Below are 21,014 nucleotides of genomic sequence, written 5' to 3' on the forward strand. Positions count from 1 at the left end.
GGCAAGCAACTCAAATCATCTATGGGATGTGCTGGGATGGATATCACCTTTGCAGGGCATGCTCCGGAGGTTTAGGAGGGTTTGCCAGTCGGGGCCATTTAGTATCCATAGGAACCAAGCTGCGGCACGTGTAGGAAAGCAGCCGCGATCCTGAAATAATGTTATCTTAGCAAATGGTTTTGTTATGGTTGTCGGCTTCCTTAAGGAGCATTTCTTAATCTAGAAGAGCAGCAGTCCCAATGCAGCGGGAAGTTTTTCATTATCAGCTTCGAGGAATTCGGAGATGAGAGATTAGGGGGAAAGGCACACAAATCCACTGCTCTGGGAAAGAAAAATAGGAGATCTCTCTTTGGTAAGAAGTGAAAATGCCTTGGAAATACTGGCTGCATCCAGATGTGAACTCAGGTAGCCCAAACTCCTTGCAGGCGTGACCAGATGTGGGTATGAGCAGCTGCCAGCGTTGCTTTAGCAAAGAAAATCTGACAGAAAGTGGAGAAAAGAGGATCTCCACACCTGTGACGTCGCTTTTCCAGTTTCCTCATTTTGCCACATTCTTTGCATTGTTTTTCACAATATTTTGGGCAAACCCCAAATCGTTCTGCTCGGAGAAGCACAATATTGGCTTTTCGCATATATAACGTAGAGCACCAGTGTTTCCAGCATGCACACCACAGGCACAACCAGGACCTGCAGCCTGGACGGGAAGATATGCTGCATTAGGACTGCAGGAGTTTCACAGCATCTTGGGGTGCACCCAGCAACTTGCTATTTTTTTTCCATTTGGGAAAAAGAAAGTGTTATTCTTTTTGTGTATCAGGATGTATTTTTTTTAGGACGCACTCACAGAAAATGAAGTTGAACCCAGGGAAAGAGGCAAAGCAGCAGACTAAAGGACTGAATGGGTCAAGAGAGGAGTTTTATGTGTCCCCTGCAGCTGGCTAGACTCTGATCCAGCCAAGCAATGTGATTTCTTGCAAATACCCATTTGTCTAGTGCAAAACGCCTTACATATCTCTTCCTCGCCCTTGGCTCGTGGTCCAAACCCGAGCCCTACCACAGCTCCAATGGGTTTGGAGTCCATCCCGCAGGGGCAGCCGTGGCTTGAACACAGCTTGAGCCTCTGCAGCCCAGATTTGAGCAAGAGCTCAGGATTACTTCTAGCTTCAGAGGTCATTTGGCGCAACAGCCTACGGCCACAGGATGAGAGAAGGTGTGTGTATATATATATATATAGGCGATATATATAGGTGAACCAGTTTGAGGGATGAAAAAGCCATCCGGAGAAGACTAAAAGGTGCATAAAAGCATGGAGGAATGGAAATAGCAGCACGTGGGAAGCAGAACCAGAAGGTCCCGTCCCAAGGGAGTGTCACCTTAATCCAAGCAAACGTAGGCACTGAAATATCTCACTACTGCACCGTAAAGGATTTATCCCCCCAAATTTGGACTCACTACCCAGAATAAGGAGGATTTGGGGCCTTTTCCTAGACATCTGTGCTGGCATCTCTCCCCTCCGGCAGCGCACTGCTGGCATCCGTCAGCAGAGCCCCACAGCCACTGTCTGTCTGTCCCACCGCGTTGTTTGGTTTATCGACATTTTCAGCCCCTACACTCCACACCACAAGGGGAATGTTGTCGGGTTTTTTTATCTTCTTCCCATTCCAGTTTTATCAGTTATTTATTTATTTGGGTTTATTGGTTTCCTTGTTCATTTTGTCATTTCGTTTACTCAGTCCCCGAGGCCGCTGAAATGAGGCACCGAAAAAGAAAATATAGGACAAATAATTATTATTTGCATGTTCTCTGGAATAAGCCAAGAAAGAGTCTCCGGGGAGAGGGTGGGATTCGCCTCTGTTTGTTTCTTCAGAGGCAATATTAAAAAGGAAAAATGTGAAAAGGCGGGTGGAAGAGTTAACCCTTGCTGGAGCCGTGTCTCCACACCACGGAGGGGGCTGAGAGCTCCCAGCAGCGGGGAGGAGAAAGAGGATGAATCAGAAACAGGTTCCCTGGTGCTTTTGGCTTCCCACCAGCAGAAACAATGCAAAAATAAAATGCAAGAGGAATCCTTGGCAGCGAGGAGAGAAAAGCAGTGCAGTCTGGTACCCAGGGCAAAGCGAAGGGCAGCTTTATTTTTTTCCCATGTAAACCCCCCCTCCCCCCCCAAAAAATATACCCCACTTATGGCATTTTTAGAAGCAAATCTGAGCCGGATTTGGTGAATATTTTCCAGGTGTGGGCGTGGAGGTAAGGGACTCTGGCGTGGCACGTGCCGGGGCCGAGCGCTTGGCTGCGTGGGATGCTCAGCATCGCCCCGGGGACCAAGGATGTCCTGCGCCTTCCCCTGGGGTGGCTCGGAAGCAAACATTTGGATGCCCATCACTTTGTACCAACTCATTGGCTTTGCAACGGAGCTAATTTTGTGCCTTTTTAAATTTTTTCTTTACTAAAAGGAAACAAAAACATTGACTCCCCCGCACACGCACGCGATGCGCTTATTAAGGCAGACTTTTCTTTTTCAGGTCCAAATAGGAAACGTCGGCCATGATCAGAAAACCACCTCAGCTGAGTGCTTCCAGCAACCCTTCAGCTGCATTAGAAAACAAAATCCCTAAAGCTTTTCTAATTACATCTGCATTCGGGATCGGAGGAAGGAAGGAAGGAAGAATGGATGCAAGGAATTATGCAGAATCATTTATACTGGAGATGGACTTTTTTTTAAATAAAGAGGAGCTTAAATGCTTTAAAATTACGTGCTTCACATTTTCTTCAAAACGTCAGATCCTTGCTCTTGAGGAGACGGTCCTAAGGTCTGGAAGGGGGATACATGCTGTCTCTTCTTTTCACTTCCCTTTCTCCTCCTCAAAAGCAGAAAAAAAGAAGTTTAAAAGGGATTGAGCCAAAGATTTCCTTTACAAAAAGACACACATTTCAAACAGGTTTATACCACCAAAAAAAGCACACTGCAAACAACATAAAAATGATTTTTCCTTTCCTCCCCCCATCACCTTTTGGCAGCCACGTTTTACCTGCCCCCTGGGGACGACGTAGCACAGCAGACACAGACTCACGGAGGGTCTCCAGCAGCTCTGCGATGCTCCGGGGGTGCGGAAAAGCAAAAAAAAAAACCCGGGATTCAGGTGGGATAACAGCTGCTTTGCATTAGCATCTCCCTTGTGAGCTTTCCCTTGTTTTTCTTCTTTCTCCTTGTTTCCTTTTCTCCCTGCTCACTCCTTTTTCTCCTGCCTTTGGGAGAAGAAAATGCAGCCCAGGTTCTCCCTGTCTTTCAGTGTCCGTTTTCCTCCGTGTTTATTTTTCCACATAATATATCCTCACCTCTAAAGTAAGTGCTGAAGCCAGGGGCTTAATGGGCAACTTGGGGAAACGATGATCAAGGCCATACCTTGCCGCAGCCATCCTGTGCGACCCCGAGCAAGACCCCTAAACCCAGGTCTCACCTCCCCCTAAATCCTGGAGGTATCTAAAGATGGATGAAGACGTGGCCTTTAGTCTCCCTAATTTCACTTAACATCTAGCGTGGGGATATTGGGTTTTTTCCCAAACTCCCTGGGATTTTTTAAGATGCCCAGATAGACCAGGCTTAAGTAGACTCAGTCTACTCTTTACTTATCATCTCGCTGCACCGTCCCCTCCATCCCTTGTCCAGATGTCCTTCTCCTACCTCTCACGCCTGTGTTTCTATAGCATATGGGGCTGCTTCTGGACAACATATGTCATCGAGAACACAGAGAGCCTTAATTATCTCTGTCACGATGATGTGGTCCCTATAGTGACCATAATTTCGGGAACATGTGTTTCTGCTATCCGGAGGCTGGGCGCTGCACTTTTTGAAAATATTCTGAACGATATAGAGTTGCAGAAAAGGCCAAAGCAGTATATTAGCAAGAAAAAAGCCTATTCTGTGACATGGGGAGGGATATATTTAGGATATTTTCTCAGCTCTGTACACCCCAAAAGGCTTTGATTCAGCCTCGGTGTAAACTTCCAGCATGTGTGTGAATTTGCTTTGCTTACAGGCTGTACCGAGCAGGGAGGTGCTGAAGTGCCTGCTCAAAATTAAGAACATGCTTAAGGGCTGAGAAAAATGTGCAGTATTTAAGCATGAATAGCAATTAAACACCGAAATGTGGCCCTGAGTGCCTCAGTGGCTGAGGGAGAGAGTGTATTGCTTAGCCAACTCTGGCTGTGCCCGACGCTTCGGCCACCTGAAAGTGTCTCAGATGCTCTGCTGAATCCCTGTGGTCTCTATTTTTTAATTTAGAGCAAAAAGCAGCTGTTACTGCAAATAATTACCCTTACGCCTGGATTACGTACAGTGTTGTTCCTTCCACGACTCCAAAACATTTTTCCTTGAGGGCTTATATTTCCAGAGCTGTCAATCCAACACCTCTCACCAGCGCTAAATTCGTTTACAGGAGGGGTGGGCGGGGAAGCTTTAAAAAATAAATAATCAAGCCACATTAAATAACCATTTGGGAGACCATCCGCCTCCCAGGCTTGCTTGGCTGAACTTGATATTAATTAGGCTAAATCCAAACGCAGCACCTTCCCCAGGAGTCGGCTGGAAAGCTCTCACCGCTCACCCCATGGCTGCAATTTCCAAGGGCTTTACCTAGTTAAGGATTATAATCTTTAACAGCTGCCTGATTTACTCAGCTCATTCCCTCGGAGATGCTGACACGGTCCTCAGCTGACGAACGCCGTCTCTCTCTTCTTCTGCCATCGCTTCTTCAAGGATTATGCATTTATAGGAGCGAAGGTATGGAATGGAGACCTCCAAAAAGATAAAATCCCGCTCCTGCCACCGGTCAGTAAGGAGGTGGGAGTTTGCTTGCCGTAAATCCACGAGCCCTGCTTGCCAGATTAGAGCTGGCCAGACAAATTTGGCACCGACCGCGTTGTATAATTAGAAAAAAATATTAAAAAAAAACCAGCAAAAACCAAACAAAACAAAAAACCAGCAGAAATGCTTGTGGGAACGTGTCAGTTTGCTGGCTGGGGAGGACGACGGGGGGAAGTTTAGTCTGCTGCAAGTAACCAGCAACGGTCGGCATCGCTGGGGGGTTGGCATCCCTCCCCAGCTGGTCCTGCAGCGGGGCTGGAGCTCGTCTCCATCGCCCGGCTGTGGAAAAGCTGCCCGCCTTTTCTGCGAGCGCCTGACCCGGGGTTAGGATCAATGACACATCCTCAGAGCTGCCGGAATGGGAAAAAGGCCTTTTCTGCTTGGAGAGCAGGTTTTTTTCCTGCCAGATTCGGGGAGGACTGGCCGTAACCAGCACAGTCTGTCCTCTGCGATCAGCTGCACGGCTGTCGGCGCGGGGAGAGGCGATGGGGAAAAGGGAGGAGAGGGGCTGGGGTCTCCCATCTCTTCTCCACATCAGCATTTCATTTTATATCCCCGACCTCATGCGAACATCCCCATTTTCCCCATGCGGCGGGGGGCACAGCAGAGTGCTGCACTGCCCTTCCCAGTTTATTTCCCACCCCGGGAGAGGTTTTCTGCAGGACATGTGTTCTCAATTAGGTCCATTTGTTCAACCTACGTCTGGTTTTGCTTTTGTCTCTTGGCAAAAACCAATAATAATAATAATAGCAATAATAATAGCAAGGCAGCATCCCAACCTCAGGGAGCGGATCTGCAGCCACGTCAAAGCCCTTGACCAGAAAGATAGACAAGGCAGAAGCGCTGCCCTCACCCTCGAAGGTTTCTCTCCCTGACATTATACTTCAGGTAACTCCCTTTTTTTTTACATTTTTTTTTCCAAGCTTCTTGGGTTTCAGCTTAGGACAAATGAAAACAAGCAGATTTGCAGGCGGTCCCAGATGTGGGATCGGGTTTTAGTTTCATAAAGGCATTCGCCATGGACCGTCCAAGCCATCTTCAATCCTCGGGCTCAGCCAGGGATGGGTTTGGAGCGAAGCACTCGGTGGGTTGGCTGGAGCACCGCAGGACCTTCTTTCTCAGCAAATCCCCTTGTGTATTAATTCATTTCGAGAGTTTAGCACTTGTTATATTTGTTGCCATGAGAGCTTAAGAGGCTGGAGATCTCGATGTCCCATCATGAACACCAGCCATGCTTCATGCTACTATGCCATGGGGATAGATTCAGTTTTCATGCTATTTTTACTGCTTAAAAGGTAAGAAAAGGTGTATTGGGTCAGAGCAGAGGTCTATCTAATCCAGCATCTTTCTCCAAAAGTGGCCAAAAGCAGATGCCTGGGGAAGCGCACAAGAAAAGGGTAAAGAAAGTGGATGGAAGGCTAAAATAACTGGAGGAACTAAATGCACTTGTGCTAGCAGAGGACTCGAGATGGTTTTTTTGTTTGTTTTTTTTTTTCTTTTACAGAAAACCCCACAGTGCTCTCCGTGTGCCAAAGCCAGGAAACTAAAATGCTACCAGAGGGGCATTTCTGAAATACCTCCTGTGCCTCTCCCAGGGCATAAGTAACTTCTGGGAGTGTGCGGCTTTGCCCTTTGCTGGGCACAACTCCTTGGCCTAAGGGGATGAGTCTCATGCTTGTCAGTCTGTCAATCTGTCTGCCACCTTCAATACCCTGGCTGGTTTTAACCCCATTTTAACCACAGCAAAGCTGGGATTTCAAAGCTACAGGTTTCCTTCGCATTTAGTGGAGCTGGAGGATGCAGGTGAAGATGCATCAGTGTCCCCTGAAGGGGAAAGCAGCCAGCTCAGCCTTTTATTAGACATCAGAGAATCCAAAGAAGACAAATTCACAGTGAAGGGAAGCAAAACACAAAATCTTTCAGTATCAGAAGACTAGGAAGCTCAAGAGCCGTCAATGAGAGCGTCTCATGATGCTGGGAGAAGCTACCCCTTCCCCTTAGACTCAGCGTATAATGCTCCGTATCATTTCTCTTTCACCAGGAGCCTATTCCTGTGGCTTCAGGCTTTATACGGATGCGGGACATCACCTGTGTCACTCCCTTGGTGCCAGGTGTCGGTGTTTGGCTCAGCCCTATTAAGTCCCCACAACTTTCCCTGGGCTAAAGACCCCTGAGCAAACAGACCATGACTTGGCTAAACACCAGCCTTCCCTCTGAGCAGGTGTTTTTGGCATTGGGGCTCAGTTTCTTCCCTCCTTACCAGGTAAATACTTGGGGCTTATGTGGGGTTTTTTTGCCTCTCTGGGCAATTTTTAAGGGCACCTGGTTAAAAGTGTGGCTGTCATCTGGTGCTGGAGGAGCAAGGTGTTGGTTGTAACTTGGGTTTCTTCTCCTGAACAGATACTCAAGGGGAAAGCTATGGCACGGGGTATTGCGCCGGCTGGAAATCTCCCTCTCTGTTCCTAATAAAACTGTTTACAGCTGGAGCCTTTGCAGCGTGGGATATATTTGGGCTGAAACTGAACTTTCGTGTGGGAAGAGGTGCAGGCAATCAATCCTTTATTTCCCTGTAGGAGCCAGCGAGGGGGAAGGTGCTTGGTCGGGCCTGTTGTGTTTGTTTCTTTATGGTAATGAAAAGCAAAGCAAGGTTGCCCCCAATAAAACACATTAATTTTGCCAAATCATTACAACATAGGAGAGAAAAAAATTGTGTTTGCTGGGGGAAAATAAAATACCAGGCAATCTGTCCCTGGTGAGAGCTGGAGGGGGTGACATCAGGCATCCCTGAGCTGACGTGTCCCATTAAAAGGAAGAGGGTTATCTCACCGTTGGCCCGATATAACGGGGAAAGAGGGCTCTGACTCAGGGAGGGTGTGCTGGGAATCGGCAGGAGGAACGCACGTTGCTTTCCGGGCACCCAGCGACCCCGCAGCCGTGCCAGGCTGGCTCAGCTGTAAAGCTAACCTCGCTATTCCCAAACCATCCGAAGGTGATGTGACAAGGGGCTGTGACTGAGGCTTTGTCCGCATACGGAGCAGATGACTCCAGAATAGCACATCGGGAAGGGATGGTCCCGGAAAATGGTATGTGCAGACACGGTTGTTCCAGGATATGAGAGCGCTGTTCCAGTTTACATTAATCCATTTAACTCTATATTGCTGTTATCCTGACAAAAAAAGCATCCTGATTTCAGGCCAAAGCAAACTGGCCTCATGCATTTAACGTCCCGGTGCAGGCGAGCCCCGGGGCTTGCAGGGACTAATCCACCTCTGGGCTCCTTCAGGCTGGGGTTTGGGGGTTTTTTTGCCAATAACAAATCCTGTAGCAGAAGCAAGTCAGAATAAACCTGTTAGGCTTTCAAAGGTTGGGGTTTTTTTCTGCAGTAAATGAGTTGAGGCGTCAAAGAGGCCAGGATCGCAATAAGAAATGCTCTGCAGCCACCAACTAAATGACATGGGCACGACCGCATCCCCCAGGGATCCAGGTGTAACTTTAAATACAGTTTTATTTCAGGTTTGCTATTGATGCACAAACAGCAGAGATTGATGTTTAGTATACATGGTATACACAAAGCAGCCAGTACGATCGGCATCTCCGTCCTTTTGCTGCACACTCGGCAAAAGAACCGCACACAAGAAATCCCTCCTGCCCCATCCTTCCCCTCCCCGTGAACAAGGGTGACAATTCCTCTGTGGCTTGGAAACCATCTGTTGGACAGCAAGACACAAAAGGGCAGCTCCTCGGAGCTCTGTCCCCAAACAAAAGCACGGCAAGCTCAGCGACGCAGGATAACCCTCTGAAACTAGATGATACGTTCATGGGAATGGAGACCTAGAAGGGATTTCCTAGAACATTAAATCCCATCCCCCTGTTGTGCAGAGCAACCACAACATCTGCTCCTGGCTCTATCAAGCAGCGTGGAGACCCAAAATGTTATTGCATTCAAAAAGGCAATACATAAATCCTGGGAGGATGGGTCTGCAAACATTGTCACAAGGGGTTTGCTAAGCTGGTGGAACGGTCTAGCAAGGAAACCCCTGTGCTACCTGCTGTCCTGTTTCTTGTGATCTTTCTCACCTTGCCCACAGCTGGAGACCTTTCAGAGCAGACCAAAGGGCACAAGAAGTTTCCACGCTATACCTGCATGGGACCAAGCCAGCAAGGAAGGCTGCAAGCCTCTAGCTGCTGAGACAGCATCTTCTGCCTACCCATGACCTGTGTATTGTCCCTGTAGTCCCTTTCTGCTGATCCCAATCACTGCATAGCTCGACCCAGAGACTCTGGCTTGCCCACAGTCACAGCTAACCAATTAAGAGGCACCTTCATCAGTGGAAAAGCAAAAAAGTGAAATGGTCTGAGCAAGACACCTAAATGATGTGTTAAATGGTCGTTGGGAAGAGGGCGGTGCATGAGGTAAGACAGCCTCCGAACACAACGGGCACAATGCTACATAACGATCAGAGGTACAGAATAAACCCTTGCACAAAACACTGGAGGGAGAAACTGGTTGTAGATGCTCCGCAGCAGCAAGAGGTTCAATGCCTCCTTGTTCCCCACACGCCTGAACCCCGCTGAGCCCCTTTCCCCCAGGAAAGCCCTAGACCCAAATTTATCTTCCACTCCCGCAGCTCAAAAGCGATGGCGGGGAAGTCACCCCAGCTCTGCTAGAGTTCAGCTCAGGATATCTCAGGGAGGCTTAACGCAGAGGAAAAACAACCCAACCTGGCCCAAAGGTTGGAGGGCAGAGGGCGGTGGGATGTCTGGGTACGGCATACTGGTCCCATTGAGCAGCGAGCACCATTTCCAGAGTGGAGTCAAGTACTGGCAATTCCCAGGACTGCGTCTGACCGCGTATGGCACCGTGCCATGGTACTACAGTACAGTTGCTTGTTGCTTTTTTGGAATGATAGCTCAAATCTCAGGTCCATAGTGATCCCTGAAAAACTTCAGGCGGGCATTTTACAACCTGCCCTGGACCGGGGTGTAAAGGGGCATCCAGCTACACACTGGATGCTCGCACAGCCCCATCCCAAAGCACCATAGGAAAACCTCAGCCAGGTGAGAGAGCCCACCGGGAATAACACCATCCCTGCTACGCAAGGTTTACATCCATCGGGGCAGGAGGAAGGAGGTTAAAAAAAAATACAGAGTTAAGCACCATAAAATCTACACTGGTCAGGTCATAAACATGAGGAGAAAATGAAAATAAAGCCACCACCTTCCAGCCTGGCCCGGGGATGCTGCTGGGGCTCTCCGGACCACCCAGGCTGCAAAGTCATCACCGGCGAGCCCTGGAGGCATCAGTCCCAGCACCTCGTCACGCCGGTGGTTGGACAGTATAATTTGCCATCGTTGCATTGGTAAATCCTTTTGGTCCCATTTAGCACGAGTGTCGGGGGAGTCCGGAGAGGGGGGAGGTAGGCTTGGCCCTGGGAAGATGGGGGAGTCTTCGACTGTGCAATTTAGGGGCATCTCCCTGCCTGAGCTCAGATCCATCCTGGGCAGCGATCCTTCTTGTTTCCATCTGTCCCCCCCTGACTCCCAGTCTCCGCCGGTGGGTTTCCGCATCGTTCGGCAGCTTCGAGGTAGATGTTCGTTCCTGCTCTGTCTCTGAGCGACCTGGTCGGTTAAAGCCCTCTCTCCTGGGCGCGTGGGGTACGTGTGCTCTCTTCCCACACCCAGGTCCCTTTTTTTCCCTTTCCCCCCACCCCCCCCACCCAGTTTGCTATGTGCTATGGACATCTCCCCCTCTCCCAACCCCTGGCTGCTGCTCAGCTGCATCCAGCCAGAGGAACACCATGCCCTTCCTCACAGACACCCCTTGACCCACTCAGCAGGGCCTCAAGGTGCAAAAATCCAGCTCCTGTGGCTTCCTCCGAAAATTGCAACTCTCCCGGGGCAGCAGGCGCCCGGTTGGGACCGAGCATTTCAGCGCCCGTCTCTTGAAACCCCGACCGCAGCTCTTGGAGCAAGGAGACCAAGGTCCAGCTTCCCACGCTGGGCAGGGCTCCCCGCACAGCCGGACATCGGCCGGTCGCTGTGCCGCATCGCACTCGGCGGCCGGTTGGCCGTAGGAGTCGCGGCAAGCCACCGAACGCTTCTGCAACCCATCGCCGCAGGTGACGGAGCAAGCCTCCCAGCCGCCCGCCGCCCACTTGTAAGAGGGACGCTTGTAGCTTGGTCTCCCACCATCCAAGCGGTTGGACAGGCTGAGGACGCTGTTGTTGAGGTCCGGTGAGGTCTTGCCCTCCTTCTTGTAGGAGGACTTGTCCTCCTTACTCTCCTTGGGGAGGTAGAAGGAGTAGCGTACCCGAGGAGGGGTCATCTTCCCCACGGAGAGCACCTCCAAGGTCAGGGGTTCCTGGATGGGCTTGAAGGCTTGGAGGCTCTCGACGGCGGTGCCGGTGCCGCTGTACCGCAGGACGCTGCCCTTCACCATCAGGTCCCTCTCCACAGCGGAGACGATGAAGTGGCCATTCAGCAGGTACTTGCCCTGCCCGTTCTTCAGCGCCAGGTAGTTGTCGTCGCTGATCAGCCCTTTGTAACCCCGCTGCCTGATGTCGATGTTGGAGGCGCCCGCGGGGATGACCACCACGAAGTTGTAGCCGTGCCTGGAAGAGACGAGCAGGCAGGGGAGGCCATCAGGCAGGGGGACATCCTGCTACGACGTGGCCTCAGCCTGAAGCTCTGCAGCTACGGCCCTGAGATCTTGCCACCCCTACAGTTATCTCCTCCTTCCTGCGAAGATCATTTTGAATCTCCTCCCTGCGCTGACTTTCATCTAGGCTGAGGTCACCCCAATACGGGAAGATGCTTTGGCTCCTCTGGCTCAACAGTACGGATGTACTGGAGCTAACTCCATCAGCAGAAGCCCACAGGGCATTAAACGTGCCCTGCTTCTCCTTCAGAGCTAGCCCACGTCTCCGCTAGCCCCAGGAGAGTTTGCTCGGGATGGACTTAGCCCCCGTTACCATCTCCATGACCTTCCTGCATCCACCCCAAAAAAGCAGAGCTGGGAGAGGGGGAAGCGCACGTGGTCACCTAACACTTACATGGGTTTGGTGAACAAGCCCGAGACCTTCTTGCAGCTCTTGTTGTCTCCTCCGCAGACGCTGCATTTGTCAAACTTCTTTTTGGAGCCCAGCTTCCCATCACAGCCTGCTTTGATGCATTTACCCTGGACGCAGACTGAGGTGGAGTCTGGGGAGCAAGGGGTGCCGTCCACAACCTGCATGAGGGTGAGCAAAACAAGCTGCTGCGTTTCTCTCTACCACCCCACAAACCCCTCCCAGCTGCAGCCCTCCAACCCGGGGCTACCCAAATCCAGCAGATAAGTCCTGAGGAGACACTAGCAGGCACCGTGTTGCCCTTTGCTCATGCTCTGCTTTCCAGTCAAGCTTTTTAGGGTCTCTGAGAAGAGCTGTGCGGGACTACATCCCTTTTGTTCTCCATCTGCGTCATTTTCTGCTCTTTCTGTTGCATCGGTGCGAAGGGAACAGGCTGCACTGGGGACATAGCTAACACCACCCTGCTCAGTCCCACATCTGGCCGCCCACCCTGCCTGGCACGCACATCACTTCCCCAGCACTGTAATTATCATCCTCTATCGCAGAACGATGGGCATATCCCAGAGGCACCTTTATAAACCCTCCGCGGACCAACTCCAGCCCTGAAATAAATAACCAGATGCATACAGGCTGATTCACACCAGCCTGGTGGATTCTCCTCCTCTGCAACCTTATCTAACACAAGCTGCCCACCAGACAAGGAAAATCCATTCATTTCCAGGCACGCTGGAGTCATCCTACAGCCAAGACATTGACCCTGGCGGGTCTCTCACCAACCTTGGGTGCCAGCACGTAGAAGTAGCCTGTGCCATTAGCCCGGCAGATGAGCTTGCATTTATCCCGGGGCGAGACACCGGAGTATTTGGGGACCCAGGAGATGGAGGCAGTGAGGCGGTTGGTGCTGTGGCTGTAGCCATTGAAAGCTTCACACTGCTCCTCGCGGAAGCTTTTCCCTGGCACTGGAAAAAAATGGGGATGTGCATGGGATTGGGGACTAGCCCAAACCTCTGGCGCCGGTTTTATGGTGGTGTTATACCAGCCACGCACACACAACCACCAGCAAGCTGAGCTCCGGCCCCTTACCTGCAGCAGAGCAGGGGTCCAGGTTGCAGGAGCGGTACTTGACACGGATGCCCTCGCAGTAGGAACCCCCGTTGGCAGGCACCGGGTCGGTGCACTCCCGCTTGGCCAGCTGCACCCCACCGCCGCACGTCCGCGAGCACTGCCCGTAGGGTGCCCACTTCGCCCAGCCACCGTCCACCTGCGGGGATGCGGCGGGGTGAGATGCTGCATCCCCTTTGGCACCGGCTCCATCCCAAACTGGGGGGGGGTGGGTATCTGGATTCGGAGCCCATCCCTTCGCAAGCAAAACATCTGTCCCCAGACCTGCCCAGGGCTGGCTAGAGCAGAGCAACGGCATCCCTCTTGGAGAAATACGCAATACCCAAGGGACCTCCACCTCTTTGCACATCGGTGTTCCCCCCACACCGGGTCCCCAGCACCAGCAGGCAGGGGACTGCTGAGCCAGCACCCACACAAAAACTCGAGGTGACCCCCGCGGGATGTTTTTTTGGGAAGGGGGCTCACGGCACAGGTACTCACCCTGTACTTACTGATGTTATGCCTCTCAACGCAGGCACCCTTCAGACAGAAGCGCCCTTCACCGCAGCCGGTGCCGTCCGCCCAAGGGAAGTGACGGGTCTGGCAGACGATCTGCCCGCGCGCCTTGCCCGTGCACCAGAGCTTGGCGCAGTACTGCATGTACGGGCAGGGCTTGGAGCCCACCCCGAAAGCCAGCTCACACTGCTGGTTCAGGCTGTAACTCGTCCCCGGAAGGTCTTCGGGCAGTGGAATGGGTTTGGCAGGCTGGTCCAGCAAGCAGTCTCCTGTGGGAGTGGGGATGGGGGGGTCTACTGGGTCCTTGGGACCAGCGTGGGGAGGGACAGCATCACTGCTGGGGACACCCCCGCACCAAGAAAGCTTGTCCGGTGCAGAAACACCACCAAACTCCCCGTTTCCTTCTAACTTTGTTTGCAGAGGGGGTAGAAGAGTTGCTCTACAGCCCATTAGCCTCTCCCGGTAACCAGCCCCAGGGACGGATTCTGCTCCCATGGGACAGGGACACGGGTAAGAGGGTGAGGGATGCAGGAGGGCTCACCGTGGCCGCTGTCGAGGAAGTCAGTGATGATGGCAGCGCTGCAGGCTGACCAGGGATTGGCACGGTCGATCTGGATGAGGGTGGGGGACATCATGTGGTTGGTCTTCAACCGACCAAAGACCTCCTCGCAAGCCTTCACGTTGTCGTGGGGCATGTTGAAGACGTGGCCTGCGTGAGGGATAAAGGGGGGGAAAGCATGAATAACCCCACTTGGCATGCAGAAGAGGGCCCCCACAACTTCTTGCAATGAGGGAAACTGAGGCACAGAGTGAGGCAGACCCTTGCGAGGATTGCAAAGGCTGTGGATAACCCAGGAGACACCTGGGGAAGGATGATGCTTGTGCACACCCTGGCTCGGACTGCAGGCAGGGACCGGGAGCTTGCAGGACCGGCACACGTGAGTCACCCTGCCGGCAGCGTCCCTGAGCCAGCGAGCTTTCTGGCACTCGGTCCCGGCTGCTTCGTGCATGTGGAAAGCACATGGGAAAGGAAGGACAAAGGAAATTGCAAAGAGAAGGACACTTCAGCGCTCGCCTCTCTCCCTTCTCCTCCTCCTCCCGCCGAGCACCACGAGTGTCTCCGGAGGTAGGTGTGCCCTCCGCCTGTTATTTCAGGACTCCCGAATCCTGGAAACCCAGCTGAGGTAGCAACCGCAACAGCAAAGCCTTTTGCTTTCTCAGCAGCTCTTTCCCACCCAGCTCGGGGGGGTTCTTATGCCCCAAGGTGGAGTTTCCCCATCACCGGATACCGGTTATTGTCTGATCTTCCGGAGGTTGAAATCAGGGTTATTTTGAACCTCACCAGCTCCTGGCATTCCTCCCGAGAGGAAGAGGAGAGCGGGGAGCCTTACCCAGCTCATGGGCGGTGGTGAAAGCCGAGGGCAGCCCATCGTCCTCGATGACGGAGCAGCTGCGCTTGGGGTCGCACATGGTGCCCACATCCGCCATCCCCAGCGTGTCGCAGGTGGTGGCACCGCATAGGTCCTGCGAGGCACGGAGACGAGGGGTTAGTCCCGGGGCCGGCACGGGCATCACGGTTCCCCATCCCCATCCCATCCCCGGTATCCCACGGGGAGCTGATCCCAGGCTGCTTGAGGAGGAGAGGCAGCCCAAAGGGATGGGGAGCCCACAAGGCTGCAGAGGCAGGAAACCTCACCCTGACCCAGACCAGGCTGCAACGATGTGTTTGCATTTAACCCTGGCACCGGGGATGCTTTTAGTGTGTAGCATCCTCCCGTGCCTTCGGCAACGGCTTTTCCCCACCCGAATGGCTCCTCTGGCCAAGGTGGAGATGGTTTTGGCATGGAAGAGTCAGTCTGGCTCCCTTCTTCAGCGCGAGCTCAAGGACCGGGCACGGACAGGTGGAAGGGACAACACCTGGCCTTGGGCTCACAGCTGGCCCATTTCTCAACCTCATTTCTCAACTTCTTCCTAGGAACAAGAAGCCCCCGGACCAGGTCCAGAGGTTCCCAAGGCTAAGGGAAGCCCTCCTGTCTCTCCAAGACACTTTGCAGCCATCCCTCAAGGAGCAACCAAGCCCCGCTGCTTGAAGAAGGAACCAGCCCAGCCTTCCACCCCCAAATCAAGGATGGCGAGACCCCACGTAGATGCTGCCGGGACAGAGGACGGGAAGGGTCTCGTCGTGGCTGGATCTGCCCTTCTTTGGGATCCAGAGGTGCTTGTGCGACTAAAAAGTCCCTTTTTGAAGGGGTACCGCCACTGCAGCCTGGCAATAGCCTTGTCCTCGCGTGCCCCCTTCCCACGCTGGCGTCTGTTGGCGACTTGGGAAGGCTGGAGCATCGTCCCCATCCCTCGGTGCTGTCCCAGCCGGGCTGGGAGCTGCAGGGGAGGCCGTGCAGGGGACAGGGAGCAGCTTTCCACATGAAAAGAAAACGTAAGGGACTCGTCGGGCGCTCCCATGCTATAAATAAGCATGATTCATGCTCAGCGCTCACCCAGCCAAAGCGCCTGGGTTGCTCGAAATCTCACATGAGCGGCTCTGCCAACATTTCCAGCGAGGTTTCCAAGCTGAAGGCATTCCCGTGCAGGCAGGTTCAGCCGTGGGTAAATAACAGTCCTGACGACTTCGGTGAGCCCCAGCCAGGACTGAGATGGCTTTAACAGGAGACCTGTGGCTACAAAGTCTGGAGGCGCAGGCGAGACCATGATCTCTGGAGAGGCGAGGCGGAGAAATGCCTGGGTCTGGGCCGGCTATCGCAGCCGGTGGAAAACCCCGTCGTACAACCGGCTTCATGTCTCTGCTCTGCAACAGTTTTCCTTGTCAGCTGGGACCCCGCTGCATCCCTGATCCCACCGTGGATTGATGCTGGCAGGGACATGGAGGTGGCAACCCCGCATCCCCGGTGCCAGGGCCACCGTCAGCAAGCGTAGGGTGAATAAACGGGGCTGGCAAGCCTGGACACTGGGTCCCCTGCCCCAAAAATGCCACCAAGAGCCAGTGCCATCCCCATGCTGAGCTAACCCAGGGATGCAGCTTGCCCAAGACCCTCTGCCGGTGCTCTCCCCTGTGGCAGTCCCAGCGCTGGGGGTTTGGGGGTGAAGGTGGACACGGGGAGAGGGGGGGGAATGACACAGCATCATGGGGAAGAGGCGGCCGCTCGCTGCTCTTTGAAAAGTTGCCGTTTCCTTGCTGGCGCGGCGAGCTTTTGGCTCCCGGCCCAACACCTGCACTGACACACTGACCCACTTCTCGCTCTGAACCTCGCCTGCCGGCGGCGGGGATACACAAACAAGTGGCTCTTAACGGGGTTTTCCCTAAACCCATCCACCCCCCCAGCCACAGCCTCCTAGGGGCAGCCCTCTTTGAAAGGGTGGGCAGAATCTCTGGGATCTAATGAGGGGTCCTGACCCCCCCTCCCCAAAACGCCTCCTCCAGCCTTGCCGGGGGTCTAGCCTGCTCAGGAGGGGAGGCAATGCAAGGATGGAGCTTCGGAGAGGAGGAGAGAGAAATGCAAGAGGTTTAAGGTGGGAAAGTGGCATGCAACAGGCCAGCTCTGCCTTTGCACGGTGTGCTCACCGTCATCGATATCGCCCGCTGCCAGCCCAAATACAGGGAGGATGCCCAGTGCCCTGAAGGGCTCCAAGCAACCCGCTCGATGCAGCACCAGGGCTCTCCTGCCAGCCTGACCTTCATCTGAGGGCACTTCCAAGGCTTTTCTTCATCCCCTTGCAAACTTCTTGAGATCTTCTGCGGGTCAGTTGGGCATATTAATTCGCCTACTCGGAGACCAGGTCATAAGCGCTTTCCCTGCCATGGAGGCTTCTCACGTCTGGGCAAAGCAACCCCGAAAATCTGAGCTTTGAGCTACAGAGGGTGGGTTCCCAAATTCCCCCGCAGCATCTGCCACGTCCTAGGCTGCAGCCAGGTGTTGCTTGGTGCGATGTCCCTTTGGTTTTACAGCAGGCCAAAGATGTTCAGCAAAGCTTTGCCGATGGGACTTCAAGGTTCAGGATGGGTGGGAGGCACGGCCGAGCCCTTCGCCTTGGTGCGCGATGCTATTTCCAAGAGACAGGAGTGCAGCCAAAGGCTGGATGCTCTGCGGGACCCTCCAACAAGCACCGGCTCAGGTAGGAAGATGAAGTTGCTGATCTGCAGATCTGCACCCACTGGCTGAGCGGGACTGAGCTCCCCAAAGGCAAATCCGCAGTCCAGCATGACCAACATCGGGAGGGAGCAAAGCTGAGCAGGATAGGACAGCCCCATTCATCAGCCACTCGTTGACACAACTGGAAACTGCCTATCAACTGGGCTTGAGATGAAATTTAAGTCGGGGGCTTATATAACAGCTTTTTGGCAGGGAGATAAGCTTTGGGGTGTCAGGGGACCACAGATGGATGCACTCAAGGCAGGCAGATGTCTCCTCGATCGTGTGCCTTTGCACCGAGCTTGCCTTGGGATTTCAGGAATGGATGGTTTAGCAATGTGTAAAAAATGCAGCCCGGCCGTGATCCGCAGCTTTCGGATTGCTGGGACCGAATCCGTCCCACGTGTGGCTCCGGTGATCTCACCAGGTTTCCACCAGAGATGGAGCTGCCTCATCCCCGCAGGGGTGTCAGCAGGCATCATCCTCCTCTTTGCAGCTACCCCGCGCAGGCAGGAGCTGCTGCAGCAGGCTGGGATTCAACCCTGCCTGTGCTCCGGCAGGATTTACAGCTGGCCGGAGGACACAGCCCCTACCCGGGGTGGGGGGGGACGAGGAGGATGGGTGGGATAAGGTCTTGCACGTCCTGCACAGCATCGTTCCTGCTCCAGGCCATCATCAGCCCGCGCTGACCCCAGGCTAGGGGCAGCTGAACCGAGCTGGATGCTTTATCCTTCCCACCCACGAGTGCCTGAGCTGGAAAAACGTTTTGGGAATGGTGTCCCTGCTGTTGAGGGGAGTTCCCAACCTGTCTCTAATCCAAAGACATCTGGGCAGGGATGGGGGAAGGAGAAAAAGCGACTTGCTCTTGCTGGCAAAGCCTGCTGCAGCCAGGGTAAAACACGACCGTCCCCTTCCAACTGGGGTCATCCTCCTCCCCTCCCATTAGCGATTTGGGGGTGCAGGCTGTAACACCCCAGCCGGGCACCGCACCGACGTCAACCCTGAGACAGGACCCCAGGGAAGAGGAGAAACATGTGGGGAGGAGGCTCTGGGAGCGGTGTCACTGCTTCCATGTCACCCAGTTTATCAGGGCGGGAGGATGGAGAGGTCATCCTGGTGCGGCAAGCACCCCGCACCCCACGTAGCCCTTGCCAAAGGCGAGCAAAAGGTTAGGTCGACAAAGCCCCCCCCGCACCATCCCTGGGGATGCGGCCAGCCCACGGCTAGGGGTGAAGGAGACTCTCGCCTCTACCCCTCCAAGGGCTTCAAGCGCTGGCTGTAGCTCCGGTGCTTTTCTTCCAGCCCTGAACCGGGTCCACGCAGAGCAGCCAGCACGGGGAGGAGAGGTCCAGGTTCTCAGGAGGACCTCGCGCATGAGTCAGAGGAAGCGGGGAGAGGTGGTTTGGTTTTTGGTTTGTTTTTTTTTTTTTCTTGGCAGGTGGCACCGTGAGTTCTTCCCAGCCGGGAGAGGGGGGAAGCGGGGCCATGCTCCTCCTCTTCTGGGCTCAGACCCCGCGTTTCGGGGTGGTGGCCGCTGTGCGCCAGAGCCGGCAGGCACTGGCTGCCGAGGCTCTTGCCAGCAAGCAGGGGATGGAGCGGCAGGTTTCTGCCCGTGGGGCAACCTGCCTTTGCAACCTCCTGGCCTCGCTTACCCCCTGGCAGGGCTTTCTCCGGCCAAAACCTGCCCAGAGGACAGCAAGGGCTGGCTCAAGCAGGCTTGCTCTGCACCTCTGCTCCCCCCGCCAACCCCGTCCCCGGCATCTGAGGGTGAAGGGTCCCTTGGGAAAGGGGGATCGGCCACGAGCGCGACCTCCTCCAGCGTGCGCCAGAGATGGGGGGGCAGGTGGCAGGAGGCCTTAGCACAGTGCAGGGCTCCTCCAAATGGGGAGGAGGCGACCAGCCCTCCGGGTCATCCCCCCCCCCCGCACCCACCTGCTTGGTGAAGAGGATGGCGGTGTCCCAGTACTCAGGGTGCTTGTCGCTGACCTTGTTCCACTTCTTCTGCCAGGCGCAGAAGTTGCGGAGGGTGAGGGCGGCGTTGCTGGTGACCTTGGGCCCCTTGTCGTCCTGCCCGATGAGGAGGAATTTGACCACGGAGATCTGGATGGGATTGCGGATGCTGGGGTGCTTGTAGAGGCGGGCGGCCGTGGCCATCAGGGTGAGCAGGTAATGCTGGAGGTCGTCCCCGTGGAACTTCACCATCGACTCGTCGGCCACCACCAAGGTCTCCACGTAACGCGGGACCGAGGCGAAGCGCTTCGCCCGACTCCCTTTCCCCCCTCCGCGCCCCCGATACTTGTCCAGCGCCTGCAGGACCCCGGGGGTGAGCCCGGAGCCCACGGCACAACGAGACGCTCCGGCCTCGATGGGGCGACCGGGGCTGCGACGCTGCAGACGGTGGGCTCCGCCGGCCGCCCCCCCAGCTAACGGGCTGATGATATATTCGGCTCCACGGTAACCGAAAGCCCCCCGGAGCCCCCCGCAAAGGCTGAGGGCGGCGAAAGACTCCCGGTCGGCGTTGACATCCCCCGAATAAAAGCAGTGGCGGAGGCCGGGGAGGGGGCGGACGGAGCCGGGGGTGACCCCCAGGTAGTGGGCGGCGAAGGCGGGCGCGATGAAATGGGCGTCGGGGGAGAGATGGAGGTAAAAATCCTCCCCGAAAGCCGAAAGCTGGAAAACCACCGCTTGCCTTCCCCGGGGGGGTTCGGCGGAGCCTCGCCTGAAGTAAGAGCGCCCGTTGATGTCGGGGTCCAGCCGGAGGGGGGTCACCACCTCGGTGTCCCCCGGGGGACCCCCCGAGGGCAGGCTCAGCCCCGGGGAGCCCAGCAGCAGCAACGGCAGCAGCGGTAGCATCGTCCCGGGACCCGGGGTGGGGGGTCACGCCGGCGGCATCGGGCTTTTGGGGGAGCCGGGAGGGGGGGGGGGGGGGAAGAAAGCAGGACCCGGCCCCCCCCCTTCCTTCCTTCCTCCCTCCCTCCCTCTTCCTCCTCTTCCCAAAACTCGGCGGAGGGGAGCGGAGCGGCCGTGCGAGCCGCCTGCCCCGCCGCTACCTGCCTTATGGGGCGCATCGGGTTTATATACGGCGGGACCGGGGCGGGGGGGGGGTGTTTAAGGACCGAGGGGGGGGTAACGGGGCGCGGCTTGGCCCCGCCGCAGCCACTCCGGTACGGAGCGGAGCGGGGCCGGGAGAACCGAGCTCCGCCCGGGGCTGCCGCCGCCGCCTCCCCGGAGCTGGCGTGGGGGGGGACACGGCACCACCGTGGGGCTTGAGGGGAAGGGGGTATGAGATGTTGGGGGGGACACCCACGCCCTCTTCACTTGTGT

General features: G+C 55.1%; 1 protein-coding gene across 1 annotated transcript; it reads right to left on the reverse strand.

The window, feature by feature from the left end:
- Positions 1 to 8,348: 8,348 nt before the first annotated feature.
- Positions 8,349 to 20,586, reverse strand: ADAMTS15 (ADAM metallopeptidase with thrombospondin type 1 motif 15). The gene is made up of 8 exons (XM_069788169.1): positions 19,623 to 20,586; positions 14,937 to 15,069; positions 14,087 to 14,254; positions 13,531 to 13,814; positions 13,012 to 13,189; positions 12,706 to 12,887; positions 11,914 to 12,089; positions 8,349 to 11,472 (listed from the first exon to the last, which is right to left on the reverse strand). The coding sequence occupies exons 1-8, from the start codon at positions 20,541 to 20,543 to the stop codon at positions 10,692 to 10,694; spliced, it is 2,823 nt and encodes a 940-aa protein (XP_069644270.1). The 5' UTR covers positions 20,544 to 20,586; the 3' UTR covers positions 8,349 to 10,691.
- Between the last annotated feature and the right edge of the window lie 428 nt (positions 20,587 to 21,014).

This window comes from Haliaeetus albicilla, chromosome 7 (assembly GCF_947461875.1).
Source record: "Haliaeetus albicilla chromosome 7, bHalAlb1.1, whole genome shotgun sequence".
Classification (NCBI taxonomy): domain Eukaryota; kingdom Metazoa; phylum Chordata; class Aves; order Accipitriformes; family Accipitridae; genus Haliaeetus; species Haliaeetus albicilla.

Coding starts and splice junctions, on each gene's coding strand:
- ADAMTS15 (XM_069788169.1), bottom strand. CDS start 20,543: ATGCTACCGCTGCTGCCGTTGCTGCTGCTGGGCTCCCCGGGGCTGAGC. Junction 13,190..13,530: donor ATAACATCAGTAAGTACAGG/GTGAGTACCTGT, acceptor GCATCCCCGCAG/GTGGACGGTGGCTGGGCGAA. Junction 12,090..12,705: donor TCTACGTGCTGGCACCCAAG/GTTGGTGAGAGA, acceptor ACCCTCATGCAG/GTTGTGGACGGCACCCCTTG.